The sequence below is a fragment of the Panthera onca genome, chromosome A3 (genome assembly GCF_046562875.1).
Source record: "Panthera onca isolate mPanOnc1 chromosome A3, mPanOnc1 haplotype 2, whole genome shotgun sequence".
Taxonomy (NCBI): Eukaryota; Metazoa; Chordata; class Mammalia; order Carnivora; family Felidae; genus Panthera; species Panthera onca.
In genome coordinates, this window is record NC_138341.1 from 73,762,942 (window position 1) to 73,779,571 (window position 16,630).

Sequence of the window (16,630 nt, forward strand, 5' to 3'; positions counted from 1 at the left end):
ATTCAAGTCCAGGTCACTTAGCCTTGAAGGCTGTGTTCCAACCTCTAGACACGAGCTGGCTCTGACACTGGGGCTTAAAGACCATCCCAGCCAGGGGCGCCTGGGTGGCTCAGTCGCTTGAGTGTCTGACTGACTTCAGTTCAGGTCATGATCTCCCGGTTTGTTGAGTTTGAGCCCTGTGTTGGGCTCTGTGCTGACAGTTCGGAGCCTGGAGCCTGCTTTGAATTCTGTCTCTCCCTCTCTCTCTGTCCCTCCCCTGCTCATGCTCGTTCTCTCTCTTTTTCTCAAAAATAAATAGAAACATAAAAAGAAAAAAACCCAGCCACACAGCTTCAGAGGAAAACTACAGGGAGCTCTGAGGCCCTGGGTCCTCGCCCAGCATCCCCTCCCTACCTTCTCAGCACCCTGCTGGCACCATGGGCCACCAGGCAGCCCAAGGGAATCTGGGCCAATGACCCTTGTCCCACAGCAGGAAGTCAAGCAGTCTGGTCACAGGTGGAGCTCAGCCTTAGGCCATTTGCTATCACATCCTCCACACGAATGATGACAAAAATGCCTGGTGCTGACTTACCTTTTCACAGCACTCAGCCTATCTGAGCCCTAAAATCTTCCCTTTGAGGTCACAAGGACCTGAATTATTATCCCCATTTGAGACAAGAGAAAACTGAGCCAGTGAGGGGAAGTAATCTCTAAGGCTTTCAGAACTCAAGGGATGGCAGGGCTATCTGTCGGTCTTAGATGTGTCACCTCTCCAGTCTAGTCTTGCCCTCCAGGATTGGGGATGGGGCCAGTCAGGGGAGGAGGATGGCAGGAGCTCTGTGCATCCAGAGTTCACCTGTCTGGCCTCAGACAGCAGAGCTTGTAGGATTCCCACAGCACCTGCAAAAGGCCTAGCCCAGAACCTCGGGGCAGGCAGGGCGGAGCTCTGGTCCTGGCTGACTCAGGCCTCGCCTTAGGGAGCGCAGGAATGGTGGTGGGGAGCTTCCAGGGACTTAGGGCAGGTGCGGCAAGTCCCAGCGTGGGGAAAGAGGGGCCAGAGTCTCTTGAGCTGGCCACACTATGGCCATGCCCCTGATCCCTCAAGCCCACTTGAGGAACGAGGCAGCAAACTTCATGCTGGGAGCGAGAGGGAACGAATGCAGAGAAATAATTCACTGCCCCACTCTCATTGGGGTAATGGATGACAGAAACGCTGTCTTCCTGTCTTTCCAGGGGCATCTGGAGACAGAAGAGGCTGGATCACCTGGCCAGGACTGCTTCAGAAATTACATCCCCAGGAATTACATCACAGGAGCCAAAGTTCATTTAGGGCAGTTTCCCCCCTTGCTGCTGGGGTGCCCAAGGAGGAAAGCGTTCTGGGGAGATGGAGCAATGAGAGCCTGGAACTCCGGCCTACGAAGAAAGCATGACCACGGGCAAGAGCCAGTGAGGAGCAGGGAAGCCTGGCCAGAGAGGCGCGAGGAAACCCCAGAGCCTGTCCTTGGGACAGCAGGGTGGGGGCCGCCCACAGACACAGGTGCAGGGATGCAGCATGCCTGTCCACTCCTGGCCGACGCTCTTGAGCTGTCTCTTGCAGTGAGACAGGCTGCATCAAAGCATCCACACTCCTGGCTCAAGCAAGGGGCGGGCAAGGAGAATGAGTCAGCCTGTGGCCGAGGCTAGTGACCCTCCCACCATTAAAGTCAGGGGACCTCATGGTCCTCCTGGGAGGGCTCTCAGTGACTTGACCATTCCATTAGTCCCTCCTGGGTTCCTTGCCTTCCCCAGGCATCCTTGTTCCCTTGGAGATGCAGAAGGACTCCTGAGAGGTGGCAGGGCAGAGACAGGCTCAGAGAGAGAGGGGTGTAGGCACCTCAGATTCCTCTCCACCAAGCCCATGGAGCCCTTCTGAAACACTGTCACCTGGGGGCCAACTCCTCTGCTTCCTTTCTCATGTTTCCTCAGAGCAGGCAAATCGAGTTCAGGCTTCCCCTCCGTAACGAGATTCTTCTGCCTGTAAATTAAGTGCTGAACGCCCAGGCTGAGTGAGTAGGGTTTCTGGCTACCTGGTGGGGAGGCTGAGACCTAGCTGGCAAAGACTGTTAGGATCTGCTCCTGAGATTTCACTGGGAATTTCCATCTGCAGAGAGCATGGCATTTTCTTTCTGTACCTGGCAGTCTCCTGAAGCAACCTGGCCCTCCGTGAGCCTAGTGGAGGTGGCTGCCTGCAGGGCTGGGGTTTGATGGCACAGACACTTCTGGGGCACTGCTGAGGCACAGTGGAGACTTCCCTGGCAAAGCACCGCTAAGCTGGTGTCTCTTTCCTGCCTGTTGGGTAGAAAAGCCTTAGCTGAGACCAGGGTGGAGCCTGAACCATGGAAATGCCTCCCATCACATCCAGGGCAGGGAGGGTGGCAGGACCCGGAGAGTAGAGAACCTGCTTCGGGGCCAAAGTTCATTTTCTTAGAAATGCCAGGACCCTGCCTCCTAAAAGCAATCACCTTCCACTCCCAGAAGCTTTCTCTGGCCTGTCCTCAAAGTTCCTGTCCCCATGCACACAGCCCTAGGGAGAGGCCCTGAGGCTGGCCCCCCTGGTGTTTGACGATCCTGCCCTAAGGACTGTAAGGCTGAAGGTGGCACCCACACAGCTCACCGAGGGACCCAGAGCTCTCCTGGCCCAGCCTGTGGGTGGCTGTGCTCTTAGGGGAGGGGTGCCTCTCCTCTCCTTGCCCCTATCAGACAGAGGCTGATGTCCTTAGAGAACCACCGTGGTGTGGCAAGGCCAGGATGCACTCCTTGGGAACCTGCCTTGGCAATGACTAACTGCATGGGGGTCTGGATGGGTATCAGTTCCCCTTCACATTTTTTTCTCTGGATAGTTCTCCAAGAATGCACCCACCTCCAGAGTTCATGAAGGTTGAGACAACTGATGTGTCTCCGTCACTCTATTATTTTTATGGCAAATCCCTTACATAAATGCCAAGTTGACTTAGACCAACAGGTAGTGGTTCCCCTGATGTTGCACCATGGTAAAGAACATCTAAAGGTCACGTGTGTGCTTGGTGAGAAAAAGTTCTGTGATTGATTAGCAATGTCTGTCACGGGTATGGGACTGGAGATTAGAGGCTTATACGTTGTTCTGCCTTCTCTGATGTTGCACTGAAGACTTTTAGGAGCACTTTCACATGTGCCACCTCATTTGATTAGAAGTGACCTAGGAATGATGTAGATTATTATTCATTTACAAAAGGAGACACCAGGAACATGGAAGTTAAGTGTGTCTTTTACTAAATCACCCAAGTGAATTGGGGCCAGAGCCAGGATTAGATCCTAGATGTCCTGAGTTTGAAGCCAGCACAGGGAAGGCACTCACATCAGGGAATGCTGGTGATCAACATACCAAAGTGTTCCTTCCTGTGTCTTTGGGGAAAGAGTGCTTAGTAAATCTCCAGGCTTGCAATTTGCTATTCTTCATGCATATGTGTGGGATGCTGGCAGGAACAGAGCATGTGGAAAGCAAATGGGCTGCCCACGCCAGAGCCGACTGCCCCTCTGGTTGCTTGTAACTTTCAACAGTGGGCAGGCCTGGCCCTGACTTGCTCTAATTTCATCAAATCAGCAAGGCACCCCGGGAAGAGAAAAGGGACCATTTCAGAAACATCTGCAGGGAGCCACTCTGGACAGCTATTGAGTTACCATGGAAACCCACCCTAGGAAACTGCTTCAATTTCAGGAAAATCGCTACAAACAATAATAAGCATAAATGAAAAATGGTACACTGCTACTTCAAAATTGTACTTGTTATTGGGTTTTAGGGACTGAGCCGGCAGGCACATATCCGTGAGCGCAGTGGAAGGCAGACATCTCTGCCTGGCTGCAGGCCTGATGACAGAGCCCACATCCTCCCTCCCACCTCCCTAATCAAGTGTCTGGATGTGACCTCCGGGGAGGCATTTGTCAGAGGAACTCATGTCTGAATTGCGGGAGGAAGGAGGACGTGCCTTGCAAAAAACAAACATTTGCTGAGCAGACTGCAAGGCAACACAGAGCCATGTGGAGGGGAACATGGGCCAGGTGTGATGTCACTGCGTGGGCTTTCTTCAGCTAACGCTGAACATTCACATGGGTCCAAAGTAGATATCCTTTAAGAAATCGGGCAGCAGGAGTAATAGCTGAGCTGGGAGTCTCTACTGTAATGTTTTCAGGGACTCTTGGGCTGGAAAGGACCTTGTAAAGATGACTTGGCCCAGCTCCTCCCCCAAGTGGTGTTTCCATTCTGTTGGCAGTGTCTTCAGCAGACGGTTCCTGAGTTTGTACTTGGACTATTCTAAGAGCTGTACGGTTTTTCCTGACACTGAGCGGAAATCGAACTCCCTGTGGCTTCTCGTGAACGAATCAGACCCCTTTTGGCAATGATAACCCTCCAGCCATCTGGAGTCAGTCTGATCCCTCTGTGTTCTCCATGTGGCAGGTGTCAGTGACGCCCTTATGGTTGCTCCCCTTAAAGAACTGTCAAAGGGGGACATCTGGGGTGGAACCTGGACCCTGACAGGGGAAGACCGTGTAGCTAATGGTAGGCTCATGAATTATACTTCAAAAATCACTGTGCATGTGCAGGCCTGTACACATTCGGATCATTACATTTATCCTGATACTGGCTCTCTCAAAGCAGCTAAGGAAGGAAGGGAAAAAAATGGCTATCCCTAGTCTACTATACCAACTGTTGGAGCAGGTATTCAGTAAATGTTTCCTGCACCAGAGAATCCCCACTGCACAGATAAGTAAAACCGAGGTTCAGAGAAGCCCACGATCACCCAGAAAGAGAATGGCAAGGCCAGGCCAAGAACACCAGCATCCTGCTCTCTGCCTCCAAACCTTCCCACGGAAAGTCACCGAGCCCTGGGCACCCATGTCCTGAGCGCCATGTTGCCGGACTGGGGGCCGCTGGGCCCTCTTACCACCCCAGGGGCCATTTTCCATGTGTGCTTGAGTCAGGGCTGACGTGACAGCCCATCTCAGGACATCCTCTAAATGACACCAAAGAGGCACAGAGCTCCTCTTAAATGGGAGAGGCAGCCTGGTGATCACGGAGGCACTGGAGACTCCCAGAAAGCAGAGCATTTGCCTAGTGTGTCCAGGGCAAGGGTCTGATGAGGAATAGCGAAATGCCTTTGGGGCTACACTGCTTTACCGAAACTTACAGCAAAAAGGAAGTCACAAGGAATATCAACCAAACCTACATTTTTTCATCAACTCAGCCAGGCTCTGATTGAAGGGGAATGGCCCTGCCTCCGTAAGACACTTGTGTCTCCCAACAGAGCAGGGAGGAAGCCACCTCCCCCCAAGCACCGGGGAACAGGGGCGGCAGGGCATCTGCAGACAGTGGAGAGGGTGAGAGGGCAGAAGGGCCCTGATGCCTTTCTCGGGGGCCGGGGGGCTGACTCACCAGGCTGTGCATGATGCGCACACCGTCGGGGTTCACCGTGAGTGCCTCCTTGTACAGCTGCTTGGCCTCCTCCAAGCTGCCCTTCATCTCGGCTAGCCGGCCCCGCATGTAGAGTACCGAGTGTGAGGTGGGAAAGAGGCCCGCTGCCTCCTGGATGCAGAAACCCGCTTCCTTGAGGTGTCGCTGCTCCATGAACAGCTCAGCTGTGAAACCAGAAGGACAGTGGGAGGTGACAGCGGTAGGAAAAGCCAGAGGCAGAGGACCCCTCCCTGCATCTGACTGGCAGCCCCCAGAGCGGAGGGTCTCAGGTGGTGGAAGCCATCCCTCGAGTCACAGCATGGGCGGGGCTGGCTCTGGGCCGTGGGGGCAATAGCAGAGAATGGTTTCCGAACCATTCAGGCACCGCGCTACATGTTCCACATGGACTGTCTCCACTGACGCTCACAGCAGCTTGTAGAACAAGCACTTTTATTACCCTGCTTCAGGGAGGAGGAAACTGGGGCACAGAGAGGGTAGGGAAGTGACCTTAAGACCACAGGGAGAGTCAGCTGTGGACCTAGGGTTTGCATCAGGTTGTCTTGACCTCCAAGCTTGGCAGTGGGGGCACGGGTGGCGTCTGTAAAGGTCAGGTGGCTTTCTGCAGTGTCCCTCACTTCACCTGGTGACCCTGAGTCTCGGGGTGGGGGATGGAAGCTGATCAGGAGGATGCAGGTGTGTGCTACCACAAGGCCCACACTCCTTGAGACCGTGGGCCAAGGCCTGCTTCTGCAAAGTGTCTACTCTCATCTGACTCTCCTAGGAGGTGCTCTCATGAGCCCTGTGCTAACAAACCAGGCTGAGGGAGGCAGGGCGTCACTCTAGTCCCTCAGTGGAAAGGGGTGAGGCAGAGCTGGGCTCCTAGCAGCTCCGGCCTCTCTCCAAAGCCCAGGGCTTTCTGCCACACTGAGAGAATAGGTAATGCACGTGCCTTTTACCAACAAGCAGGAAAGATCTGTCCCACAACCAGTTTGCCCTCTTCCCTGCAGATCTGTGGAAAATGGGGCCATCTCTCCGATCTCAGGCCAGCCCACATAAAGGCGCATTTCAGATCCACGCTGCACAGGTACACACCCACAACAGGCACTTTTAGAAACAGGCCGGCTGGGCTTGCAGCACGGCCTCGTGGCCCCCTCAGCCTTCCTCTCCGGCAGCCCTGGGCTCAGCTGCCCCTCCCGGGGCTGGTGCCTGCACACAGATGGGAGCACAGAAGGGCACGCAGAGCCTGGCTTGTGGCTCTGCCAGGAGCTGTTCCTAGCACAGGCCAAGGGCTGAGGTTACACTAATTCAGGTTACACTAATTCAGGTCTGGGGCGGGTAGATAACAGACATCCCCAAAGAAGCTCCCAGAACAAGGTGGAAAACCTGGGCCCAGGCATCGTCTTCCTGTTTCAACAAGAAGCAGGAAGGAAGCCTAAGGCCTCAACTGCAGCACACAGCATTTGGGGGTACTCAGCGTGAATGTTGCCTAAGGTTCATTGTGTAATCAAAGTAGCTTGCCACATCCTACAATACTACAGAGGCCTTTTTGAGCAAGGGTATGCTTTTTGTCTCTAGAGGAGATGAGAATTTGGAAGAACTAAGTAAACACAGAGGAGCCAGGCCCCCAGGATAAGGCTAAAGAGAAACGCAGGCTCTTGTCCCTGTAGACAACCTGAACTGCAGAGTCCCAAGGCAGAAAGTGCAGGAAGGTGAGGCCAGGAAGGGCAGCCTTAGAGCCCAGGGCCTTGCAGGGAGGGGTTTGTCTAACTCTGTCTAAGCTCTCCTCTGCTGTGCTGTCACGTTCTCTTCTGGAGCTGCTGCCTGGGGCTCTGAGCAGGGTGCCTTCATAACTGAGGGCCCAGTGTGCAATTACAATGTGCTGACCATGTGCCTGGCCCACCCCCATGAGAAGGATAAAGAGGGGAGGTGGGGCAGCGGAGCGACCAAACTGCTGGAGGGAGCCAGGGCAATGGAGCGCCAAGTGCCAATTCTGAAAACTCTGGGCACTCCGAAGGGGTCAGGTCAGCTGTGCTGGTGTGGCCAGGGAAGTCTTCCTGGGGGGAGGCAACACTGGAACAGGGGCCTGAAAGTACAGGGGTGCTTAGACAGGCAGACAAAAGGGAGGTTGTGCAGACCTGGAGGGCTGGGCTCCACTGTGACCTGCCCGAACTCCCCAGGGTCACTGGAGGAGAGGGGGAGAAGCAGAAGGAGGCGTATGGTGTGAGTGCCAGAGGCGGGGAGGCCTGTCCTGCACCAGCCCCTGTAGCTGCTTCCTCTACCACCAGGAGCTCAGCTCAGAGGCTAGGCTCTCCACTCCCATAGACCTTGCCCAGTAGGCCCAGCCCACCTGCCTGCCTGCCTGGTACTGGCATGGCTCATTAAGCTGTTTACAACTTGCCGTCCTGTCTCCTGAGTCCCTGTCTCTGGAGGCTGCTCCTGGGGTCTCCCTTGGTGACTCCTCACAGTGCCTTCGTATCAACAGATTTCAATTACAGGGATCCCCACCTCCTTCTTTCCTTGTGGCCCTAGCCCTTGTCAGGCTGGCCATACAGCAGAGAACATGCCCTGAAAAATAGGTAGGGCTGCTTTGGTCCAATGGACTTCATTACCAGTTAGGCAGGAAACCAGATGACACAGAACAGAGCCAGAGAAGTAAGGTCTCCTGAGGGCTCCTGGCTGCCTTGCAGACAGTCCCTGGCATGCTCAGACTCCAGGGCGGGGCCTCTGACCTGCAGACAGGCCCACAGGTCTGGGGGCTGCAGTACACCCCTTCTTCCTAGCCTCAGCGTCCCTGGGCAACTGTTTTACCAAACATGGTGCTCCCCAGACAGTCAGCCAGCCTATGCTCTGGCTGTAGCGTGGCACCACACCTGCGCACTGCCCTGATTTCTTGACCTCCTGGCCTTGACTGCTAGGGCCCCAAGGTGCCCACCCATCCGGGCCTCCCCCTGCCAGGGCTGGAGGAACACTCCCTGTTACTGGACTTTCCTTGAATTCTCACGGTCCAGTTCACCACCCCAGCAAACAGACCTAGCTGTCCCCAGTGTCGAGGGCCCCTCTCCCATCCCCTCAGCTCATTTTCTCTCCCTCCCGATTTCCCTACTTCTCTCATCTCCTCTCTGCCAGCTCTTGACCTCTCCTCCTACCTCTCTGTCTCAGCTTTTCTCCCTCTTCTGTCCATCTCTCTCTACCAGCCCCCCCTCTGTGCTTCTCCCGGCAGGCTCCAAATGGAAAACATCTGTTCCCTGGAGCTTTGCAACAGTCCCTTTTATTGTTTTTTTTTTCTGAGGCATCCTGATCTAACCCTGCACACTGAGCTGGTTCCAGTCTTTCGGCCAAAGCAAAGCCCCACCCCACCCCCAGGTTGGGGGATGAACTCACTTTTCACCGGCTATTTGCACACCCTCTTTGCAAGGAGGGCCTTGCCCTTGGACTAGTTCTAAGCTGAGGAGCAGGGGGAGGGAGGGCCCAGGGTCATGTCTAAGGCCTTTCAGGAGCCTCCCCATGTGAGAGTGCACTTGGCACTCAGGCTAAAGGCAGAGGCCCCTCAGGGAAAAGCTTAGGAGAGAAGTTAAGGTTAGGCCCTTAGCTAGCCTTGAACCCCAGAAGGGATCACCAAAACTATCCCCCTAAAGGAAGCAGGTGTCCTCCTCATGGAGCAGACCATCAGGACATATGGACACCCCGAATAAAGGTGACAGAAGGGAGGCGGACAAGGAAGGAAAGAGAGAGACAATCATGGAACCGAAAGAATAACACTGAGAATCCGAAGGTCTGAAGGCATTTTGCAGGTTGGTCTGAGACCCTCCATCCCAGGGACCCAGAGAGGGGGCCCAATTTACCTCAGGCCACAAGGGAATCAAAGCTGCAGGGCCTGGGCTCCTGACTTCCTGTCCCTGGATGCTCTCCTCACTATCTCTGCAGCTGGGAGGAGGGGGTGCAGGCAGAGGAAAGAAGAAAAAGCCAGAGGAAGAGAAGAGGGTACGTGGGAAGGAGGCACAGAAGGCAGGAGGGAGAAGGGCGGGGAGCTGGGACAGAGGGGAGCGTGAGGGAAGACAAAGAGAGGGATGAGGAGGAATGGAAGAAAAGCACGAGAGGAGGTGGGCGGGGGGCACTGGTGAGGCTGTTTCTCCCTTGACTGCAATGTTATAATAAACATGACCGTCAGACACTGCCCTGGCCACCCACCCCAGTTCTCCAGTCTGCCCAGCTGACAGCGCGACAGCCGTTACCTGCCAGTGCCCAGGGCCTCCTGAGTACTGTCCCCATAGAAGGCTGGGTCTCCCATCCCGAGATGCCTTGGGCAAAGGGTTTCCGGGCACAGATTCAGCCTGGACCAGTGGGGTTACTGGCTCTTGCTCGACGGATCTGTTTAGCAGTTGGAGCTCTGTGCCCAGTGCCCAGACGTGGTGAATCCGCCATTTGGGAGCTGGGACTTGGGCCAACTTCCCCCCGCTGAGGGAAAGCCCATGGCCGCCCATGAGTGCCCTGGATATCCAGGTTAGGGGATCTCTTCCCTACATCTGTCTCCCTTTCTCTAGCACACTGTTAGCTCCCAGAGACATGAGCTTCAGTGAAAGAGGGAGGTGGGCCATCTTGCTCTTCTGGAAGGCACCTCTCGACACACAGGATCCTGGAGCATCTGTTAGTCCTGGTGCCTCTCCCATCATCACACAGACCCTCTGCTAAAGAGGCAACATTCCTGGAATGGATCTCTCAAGTGGAAGCCCTCCGTGATGCTTCTCACATCTGACTGGGATGGGCGGAGGCTTGAAGAGGCTTGAAGAAGGGCAGCCCTTCATTCAGTAAGTGCTCAGCAAATGCTGGCTGGTGATGCTGGTAGCTTATGGAGTGCAGACTGCTCCAGAATCCTCCCATTCTCAGAATAAAGAACCTGGCACACTTTCTTCCTTCCCTTTCTGGCTGTGGCTGCTGTCCCTCAATCTATCCCCACTTTCTCCTATAATGACAGAGCCCCTGCTTTTTAACAGGGCTTATAGGCAACCAGGACGGTGACATTTCCCACAGTCCTATGCAGCTAGTTGCTGTCATGTGACTAAGTTCTGGCTGGTGGATCATGAGGGGAAGTGATTAGTGCAAATTCCAAAATATGCCCTGACTGGGAGGGGGTGTCCCCTTCTCCCACTCTTCCTGGTTATGCCTGGGAAGGTGAATGTGGTGAAGAGCCATCATAGATCACAGGGGTGAGAGTGACTCCCCAGGTAGAGCAGAGCCAATGAAATGGAAGGAACCTGGGTCCCTGGACCAGGAGAGCACAGCTGTCATCCCAGTCAAGGCCTCCATCTCTGATTTGTTACAATGGCTTCTGAGTTGTTACAGTGGCTTCTGCAAGGTAGACGCTTTGTTTTTCTTACAAAGCGTCTACTTTGCAGAAGCCACTGCCATTTTGGATTGGTCACACACACCCAAACTTGTCTCCTAATGCCACTCTGCCCAACCCTTACTTGGCACCACGTTCGTGGCATTCAGATTTTGTTCTTGAGAGTTCTCTGTAGGCTGAATATCTAGGATAACATCCAGAGAAGAAAGGCTAATGTGCAAGTTATCGAAAGGCATGTGTTTACACCGATAATTCCCAAGCCTAATTACAGGCTTACTCCTTCCCTGGAGTTACCAGGATGCACTAGCATCCGGAGCATAAAGCAGCATACTTGAGAAATGCAAGCAGGTTTGTGAAATGCAAAAATGTGTTCATTTGCTGATGGTAGTAAACAACATGCGTCATTAAACCAAAGGCCTTGGGAACTCTAGAGTAGGCAATGCACAACTCCGATCTGATCGCCGGGTTGCTGATGTGCCCCTTGAAGTTGGTGAAGGCCCAGTGTGGGTAGCTTCCTACCCCAAGCACATGTAGGGGCCGGGGCTCCGGTGTGCCTCTTGGGAGCCGTTACGGCTTCATGTCTTAGCAGATGACAGGGGGCTCTCTGCCTAAGGGGAGGCTTTTTTTAATATCCCTCTGGAGTTTTCAACATTCCTTTTCCTACTCAGGATGCAACAAGCCGGCTGTGGAACACAGCTCCCACACATCCCTAGCATCCTAAGGGACCCTCCTATGCTAGCTGTGGCAATGTTTGCATTATTAAAATGCTTCCCTGTTTAGCCTGTAAATCCTGGCCCAACTGTCCCCCTCCGCCACATTCAGAACCTATGGTGGGGGAGTAGGGGGAGTACTGCATGCTAATAGGACCATATGTGAAATCCAGGCAGCGGGAAACCTCAGATTCCCAGGTAACCACATTCTGCCTCTGACTTGCAATGTCCGCCAGTCTCCAGAACCATCTACTTGCAGTGCCTTCTGCATCTCCCCTGGATGTCTGTAGGCGCCACCCCCTGGGTAGAGATGGGCACTCAGGGTAACCAGAAAACAGGCGAGGAGCTTCACTCGGGCAGTTCTCGATCAGAAGGCCATGTTGGCCTGGTGCGTTTCTAGGATTCCACTTATTTATTTTTTTTAATTTTTTATTTTTGAGAGGGGGGTAAGGGGCAGAGAGAGAGAGAGGGAGAGAGAGGATCCGAAGCAGACTTCTGCTGAGGGCAGAGAGCCCGATATGGGGCTCAAACTCCCAAACCATGAGATCATGGCTTGAGCCGAAGTCAGACACTTAACCGACTGAGCCACCCGGGAGCCTCTAAGGATTGCACTTATTCTGCTACCTTCCTTTTTCTTCTTCTGCTGCTGCTATTCTGTGTCATTCAGGTACATTGATGGCCTTGATTCTTTCCCCTTTCACTTGAACCCACCTCTCACCCCGGCTTAGATGAAATTCTCAAACCCAGCAAGTGCCTCCCTGGAATCCTTAGTGGAGGCTCAAGGACGGTCACCACTGGGGGCCATCCTGCTTCTGTCTCCAGCACGACTATAGTGGATGGGACAGAGACCAAGCACCATTTACTGGTGTCCCATGCTGCACTAACTGCTTTACACACGTCAGCTTATAGCTCATGATCAGGACAGACAGAAAGGGGCTGGCATTAGAATCCAAGCTCTGTGGGGCACCTGGGTAGTTCAGTTGGTTGAGTGTCCAACTCTTGATTTCAGCTCAGGTCATGATCCCAGGGTTGTGAAACCGAGCCCTGCATCGAGTTCCACACTCTGGAGGCTGCCTGAGCTTCTCTCTGTCTCTCTCTCCTTCTGCCCCTCTGGCTCTTGTCTAAAATAATAATAAAAAAAGAACCCAGCTGTGTGTGACCCTGAAGCTGCCTGCCTCCCCAACACTAACTGTCCCTCAAATTCCCCGGTGGCAGTGGTGCCAGTTACCTATCAAGAGGCCACCTGAGGGGCAGTCGGTTAGGCATCTGACTTCTGCTCAGGTCATGATCTCACGGTTTGTGGGTTCAAGCTCCACACTGGCCTCTATGCTGACCGCTCAGAGCCTGGACCCTGCTTTGGATTCTGTCTCCCTCTCTCTCTGCCCCTTCCCTGCTCATGCTTGGTCTCGATCTCTCTCTCTCTCTCTCAAAGATAAACATTAAAAAAAATTTAAAAAAAATAAAGAGGGAATGGCCATCCCAGTGTTATCAGCCCTCTGCTTTCAATGAACTACACTGCCAGCCCTCACCTCTTCTCTGTGAGCCTCTAGGGTTTGAGTACTAACTGGTTTTACTCAGGGGAAGATGGGCAAGAAGGAGGGATGGGCCTGTTTTTGAGACTAAGAAGACTATCCATCTATGTGGTCTTTCTTCAAATCTTCTTACACTTATATTTGCTGACAGATAGCCTCTCCCAGGTAGGCAGGCAGGTCCTCTCCCCATTTGGTGCAGAAGGAAGCCCATAGCCAGACAGATTAAGTGACTTTTCTTGGGCCAAGCAAAGAAGAGCTGGAACCAGGGCTCCAGGTTTCTGATCCCCAGGCCTTTCCATGAGTACTACAGTCTACCCAGGCCTTGGCAGGGGCCCTCACAGCCCCACACTCCTTCCTCCAGGGCAGGGCACGGCTGAGAGGCCTGCAGGCGGGCAGGTGGGTGTCACTGGGGCCGGAGACACTCACCAGCCTGGAGCCAGATCTGTTCCAGCGTGGTCCACAGCTGCATGGGGCCCTGCTTCAGGACTGAGCTTGGCACAGTCAGCTCTGACATGGCCTCCTCCAGCCGGGAGGCCGCGATGGATGATGCGCGCCGAGACCCTGCAGAGCAAGAGGGGAGAGGGCTGAGCAGCACAGTCCGAGCAGTGACTGGAGCAGCCCCACGGCTGGGCAGCTGCAAAACAGCTCACAGAGCACCGGGAAGGGCCCTCTTTGTACCCTCACCCATGGCTGGGATTGAGGAGTGTCAGGCAGCAAGCCTGCTTCCAAGAGTCTATCACTAGAGAAGATAGTCATAAATGTTGGCAAAGGTGCCTGCACTACTGAAAAGAGAAATGATCTGAATGTCTAACGATAGGGAGTGGTTCAAAATAAGTGAGGGTACGTTCGCACAAGACCCTGCAGTCATTAAAATAATGACACATAGATCTGGAAACCGATGTAGAAGGATGTTCACATTATATAGTTAGGTGAAAACAGCATGTTAGAAAAGGGTATGATTATTTATTTATGTTTATTTATTAATTTTGAGAGAGAGAAAGAGCATGAGCAGGCAAAAGGCAGAGAGAGAGGGATAGAGAGAATCCCAAGCAGGCTCTGTGCTGGCAGCACAGAACCCGATGCAAGGCTTGAACCCACGAACTGTGAGATCATGACCTGAGCTGAAACCAAGAGTTGGACGCTTAACCAATAGAGCCACCCAGGTGCCCCTGGTCACATTTGTATAAGAAAGAAATAGGGACCTAGAGAAAAGGTCTGAAAGGCCATTATTAAGGTCTGGATTTTGAAACGGTGGATGATTTTTCTTTTCTTCCTTTTGCTCTTTGCTTTCTGTTTTCACTAGTGCATGTTATCGTATCTGATATAGAAGGGTCCCACTTGAGGTTGTGCTGTGAGGGATCCTTGGGTAGCAACTCAGGTCAGACCCTGTGCCCTCCGGAGAACCTCCCCGGTGGCAGTTCTGGGTGACACGGGTCCCTGTTGAGGATATATAAGCCATTGACATTTACAATTCACATGCAGGTGAAATGTGAGCACTTTCTCTCTCTCTCTCTCTCTCTCTCTCTCTCTCTCTCTCTGTCTTTCTTTCTCTCTCTCAGAGGCAATAAAGGCTCCAATAAACTCAGGAGACCTCGGGGCAAACCACAGATGGTTTCAGTTTATAAGACAAGTGCACGTGGAGTCCTAATAATTGGCTCATGGTTCTTTCCTCCCTAACTGCAAGGGCGCTATGCCCTCCTTCACCATTCTCTCCTTGGAGCCAGCAGCTCCACATTCAGCCCAGCGCCCCCTCAGATGTGCCTCTAAGTCAAGTCAGGTGCAGGGCTTGGCATCGGAAATCAGCTCCATCAGTGACAACAAAGATGCATCTCGGTTCATGTCCGCAGAGGTGGAAAAAATGAGCAATGCCACTAAACGCAACTGCTTCACACTCCATTCGGGTGACTAATTCTTCTTGTGCCTTTGCTTTTCTGCTTTAATCAGGGCCTCCTTTCAAACAGTTCTCTATGGGCTTAGAGTTATAAATTTGAGCTCAGCTCATTCCTTTCTACTTGACTCCACTCGATCTACTAAGGACATTTTAATGGCAGACATTGGCCTTGAGTTTAGCCTAAGGGGAGATGGTTTCTGTGCTCCACAGTCAACTCTCCACCCTGGCTCTCCTCTCTGCACCCCTGCCCAGGAGGCTGGGTCCGTCCCTTGCCTGCTCCAGCAGTCCACTTTCCGCCCCAGAGCCAGGATGGGCCCAGAAAGATGCCCGAGGGCAGCTCCTTAGTTTCTTAGCACCAGGCGCTGGGGCCACGGCTGGCCAAGAGCAGGGTGGGTTTGGCCAGACTGGGAAGATGCCACTCTCCCCAGTTTGTGCTCAGGCTGGGAGAGGGAGCGGTGGGCCCACATGGGCAGCTGCCCACGGGCACGTTCTTACCGGAGTCTGCATCATGGGCATCGGGCAGAGTCAGATGCATGCCACTCTGCTTCTTCAGTGTGACACCCTCGCCGAGGCTCCCATCCTTTTCCAGGCCTCTGAAAGGCAAGGGAAAGCCAGGCCCCAGTGAGGCAGAGGGCTTGCAAGGGAGAACAAGGGAGCCTTACACCAGGCAGGGTCTGAGGCTGAGAGTTTAGGCCTGGGAACGGAGCCAAAGCTAGGACCACTAGGAAGGGTGGAGACCACCAGAGATGGCAAGACAGATCGGGCCTCAGGCTTACCCTAGAATCTGGCTAACCCCAGAAGCTACACTGACATGCTGTTACTCCCCAGCATGTGTACACACCCACACACTCACACACCCACACACACACACCACCACTATGTGCCCGTGAGGCCATCAGTCTCCCCGCCATTCCTTAACACTACCACATTTCATCCCTGCAGCTAACATTTGCTCATGCAAACCAAGAATGTTCTTGCTGTTTGTTCTTCTGGTCCACACAACCCCCCCCCCCCCCCCATCCTTTAGAACCCAGCCCAGAGCCCCTCATACAGCCAGAAAGCCTCCTGTGCCCCTCACAGCTGCCTTCTCCCCTGCCCTCCGTCAGCATGGATCCAGCAGCACATGGGTTAGAAACTCTCCCTCCTCTGAAGTCAGTGATGGTAGAAGCTCCCCCAGGACGAAAGGAGGTCTTTGCTACCTTTTGCCACCCTCACAATGTCCAGCAGAGTGCCAGGCACAGAGCAGGCACCAAGATCCAGCTTCCAAGGAAAACTTGGTCTTCACGGGCTACCAGAAATACCCCCAGCCCAAGCCCCAGGGAAGGAAGGCCCAGCCACCATTCTGCATCAGGCACTCTACGTCGGGCTACCAGGGTAGCCCCAGAAGAACCAGAGGGAGGGCCCTGCGGGGGCAGATAAACAAGCATGGTACTCTCCCCTGCCCCCAATTCCCCAGGTCCTTGTGGTTCCCACACTGCTAGGGAGGTTCCTCTTTTCTCAGAGTGGGGAAGCGGGGTGGGGGGTCAGCTCAGAAAGGCAGCACAGCCTGTTGTGCCCATCCTGGGGCACACATACCTCCAGCCACCCCGCCTACTTCTGGGGTTGCCCTTGAACCTGCTGACCAGGGAAGCCTGGAGGAGGGCCAAGGTAAACAGGGCAGGATAGATGGCAAGCCCAGCCTGGGGCCAGAGGCTTCTGACCTTCAGGGGGTGT

General features: G+C 54.0%; 1 protein-coding gene across 2 annotated transcripts in view; it reads right to left on the reverse strand.

Annotated features, from left to right (window-relative positions):
- TTC7A (tetratricopeptide repeat domain 7A) overlaps nucleotides 1–16,630 on the reverse strand; it is a 120,546-nt gene that overhangs the window by 8,573 nt on the left and 95,343 nt on the right. For both annotated transcript variants that reach the window (XM_060606522.3, XM_060606532.3), the window contains 3 exons: nucleotides 15,413–15,510; nucleotides 13,453–13,587; nucleotides 5,426–5,628 (listed from right to left, as the gene is read on the reverse strand). In XM_060606522.3, coding sequence (XP_060462505.1) covers nucleotides 5,426–5,628; nucleotides 13,453–13,587; nucleotides 15,413–15,510 — 436 coding nt within the window. The remainder of the gene's footprint in view (nucleotides 1–5,425; nucleotides 5,629–13,452; nucleotides 13,588–15,412; nucleotides 15,511–16,630) is intronic.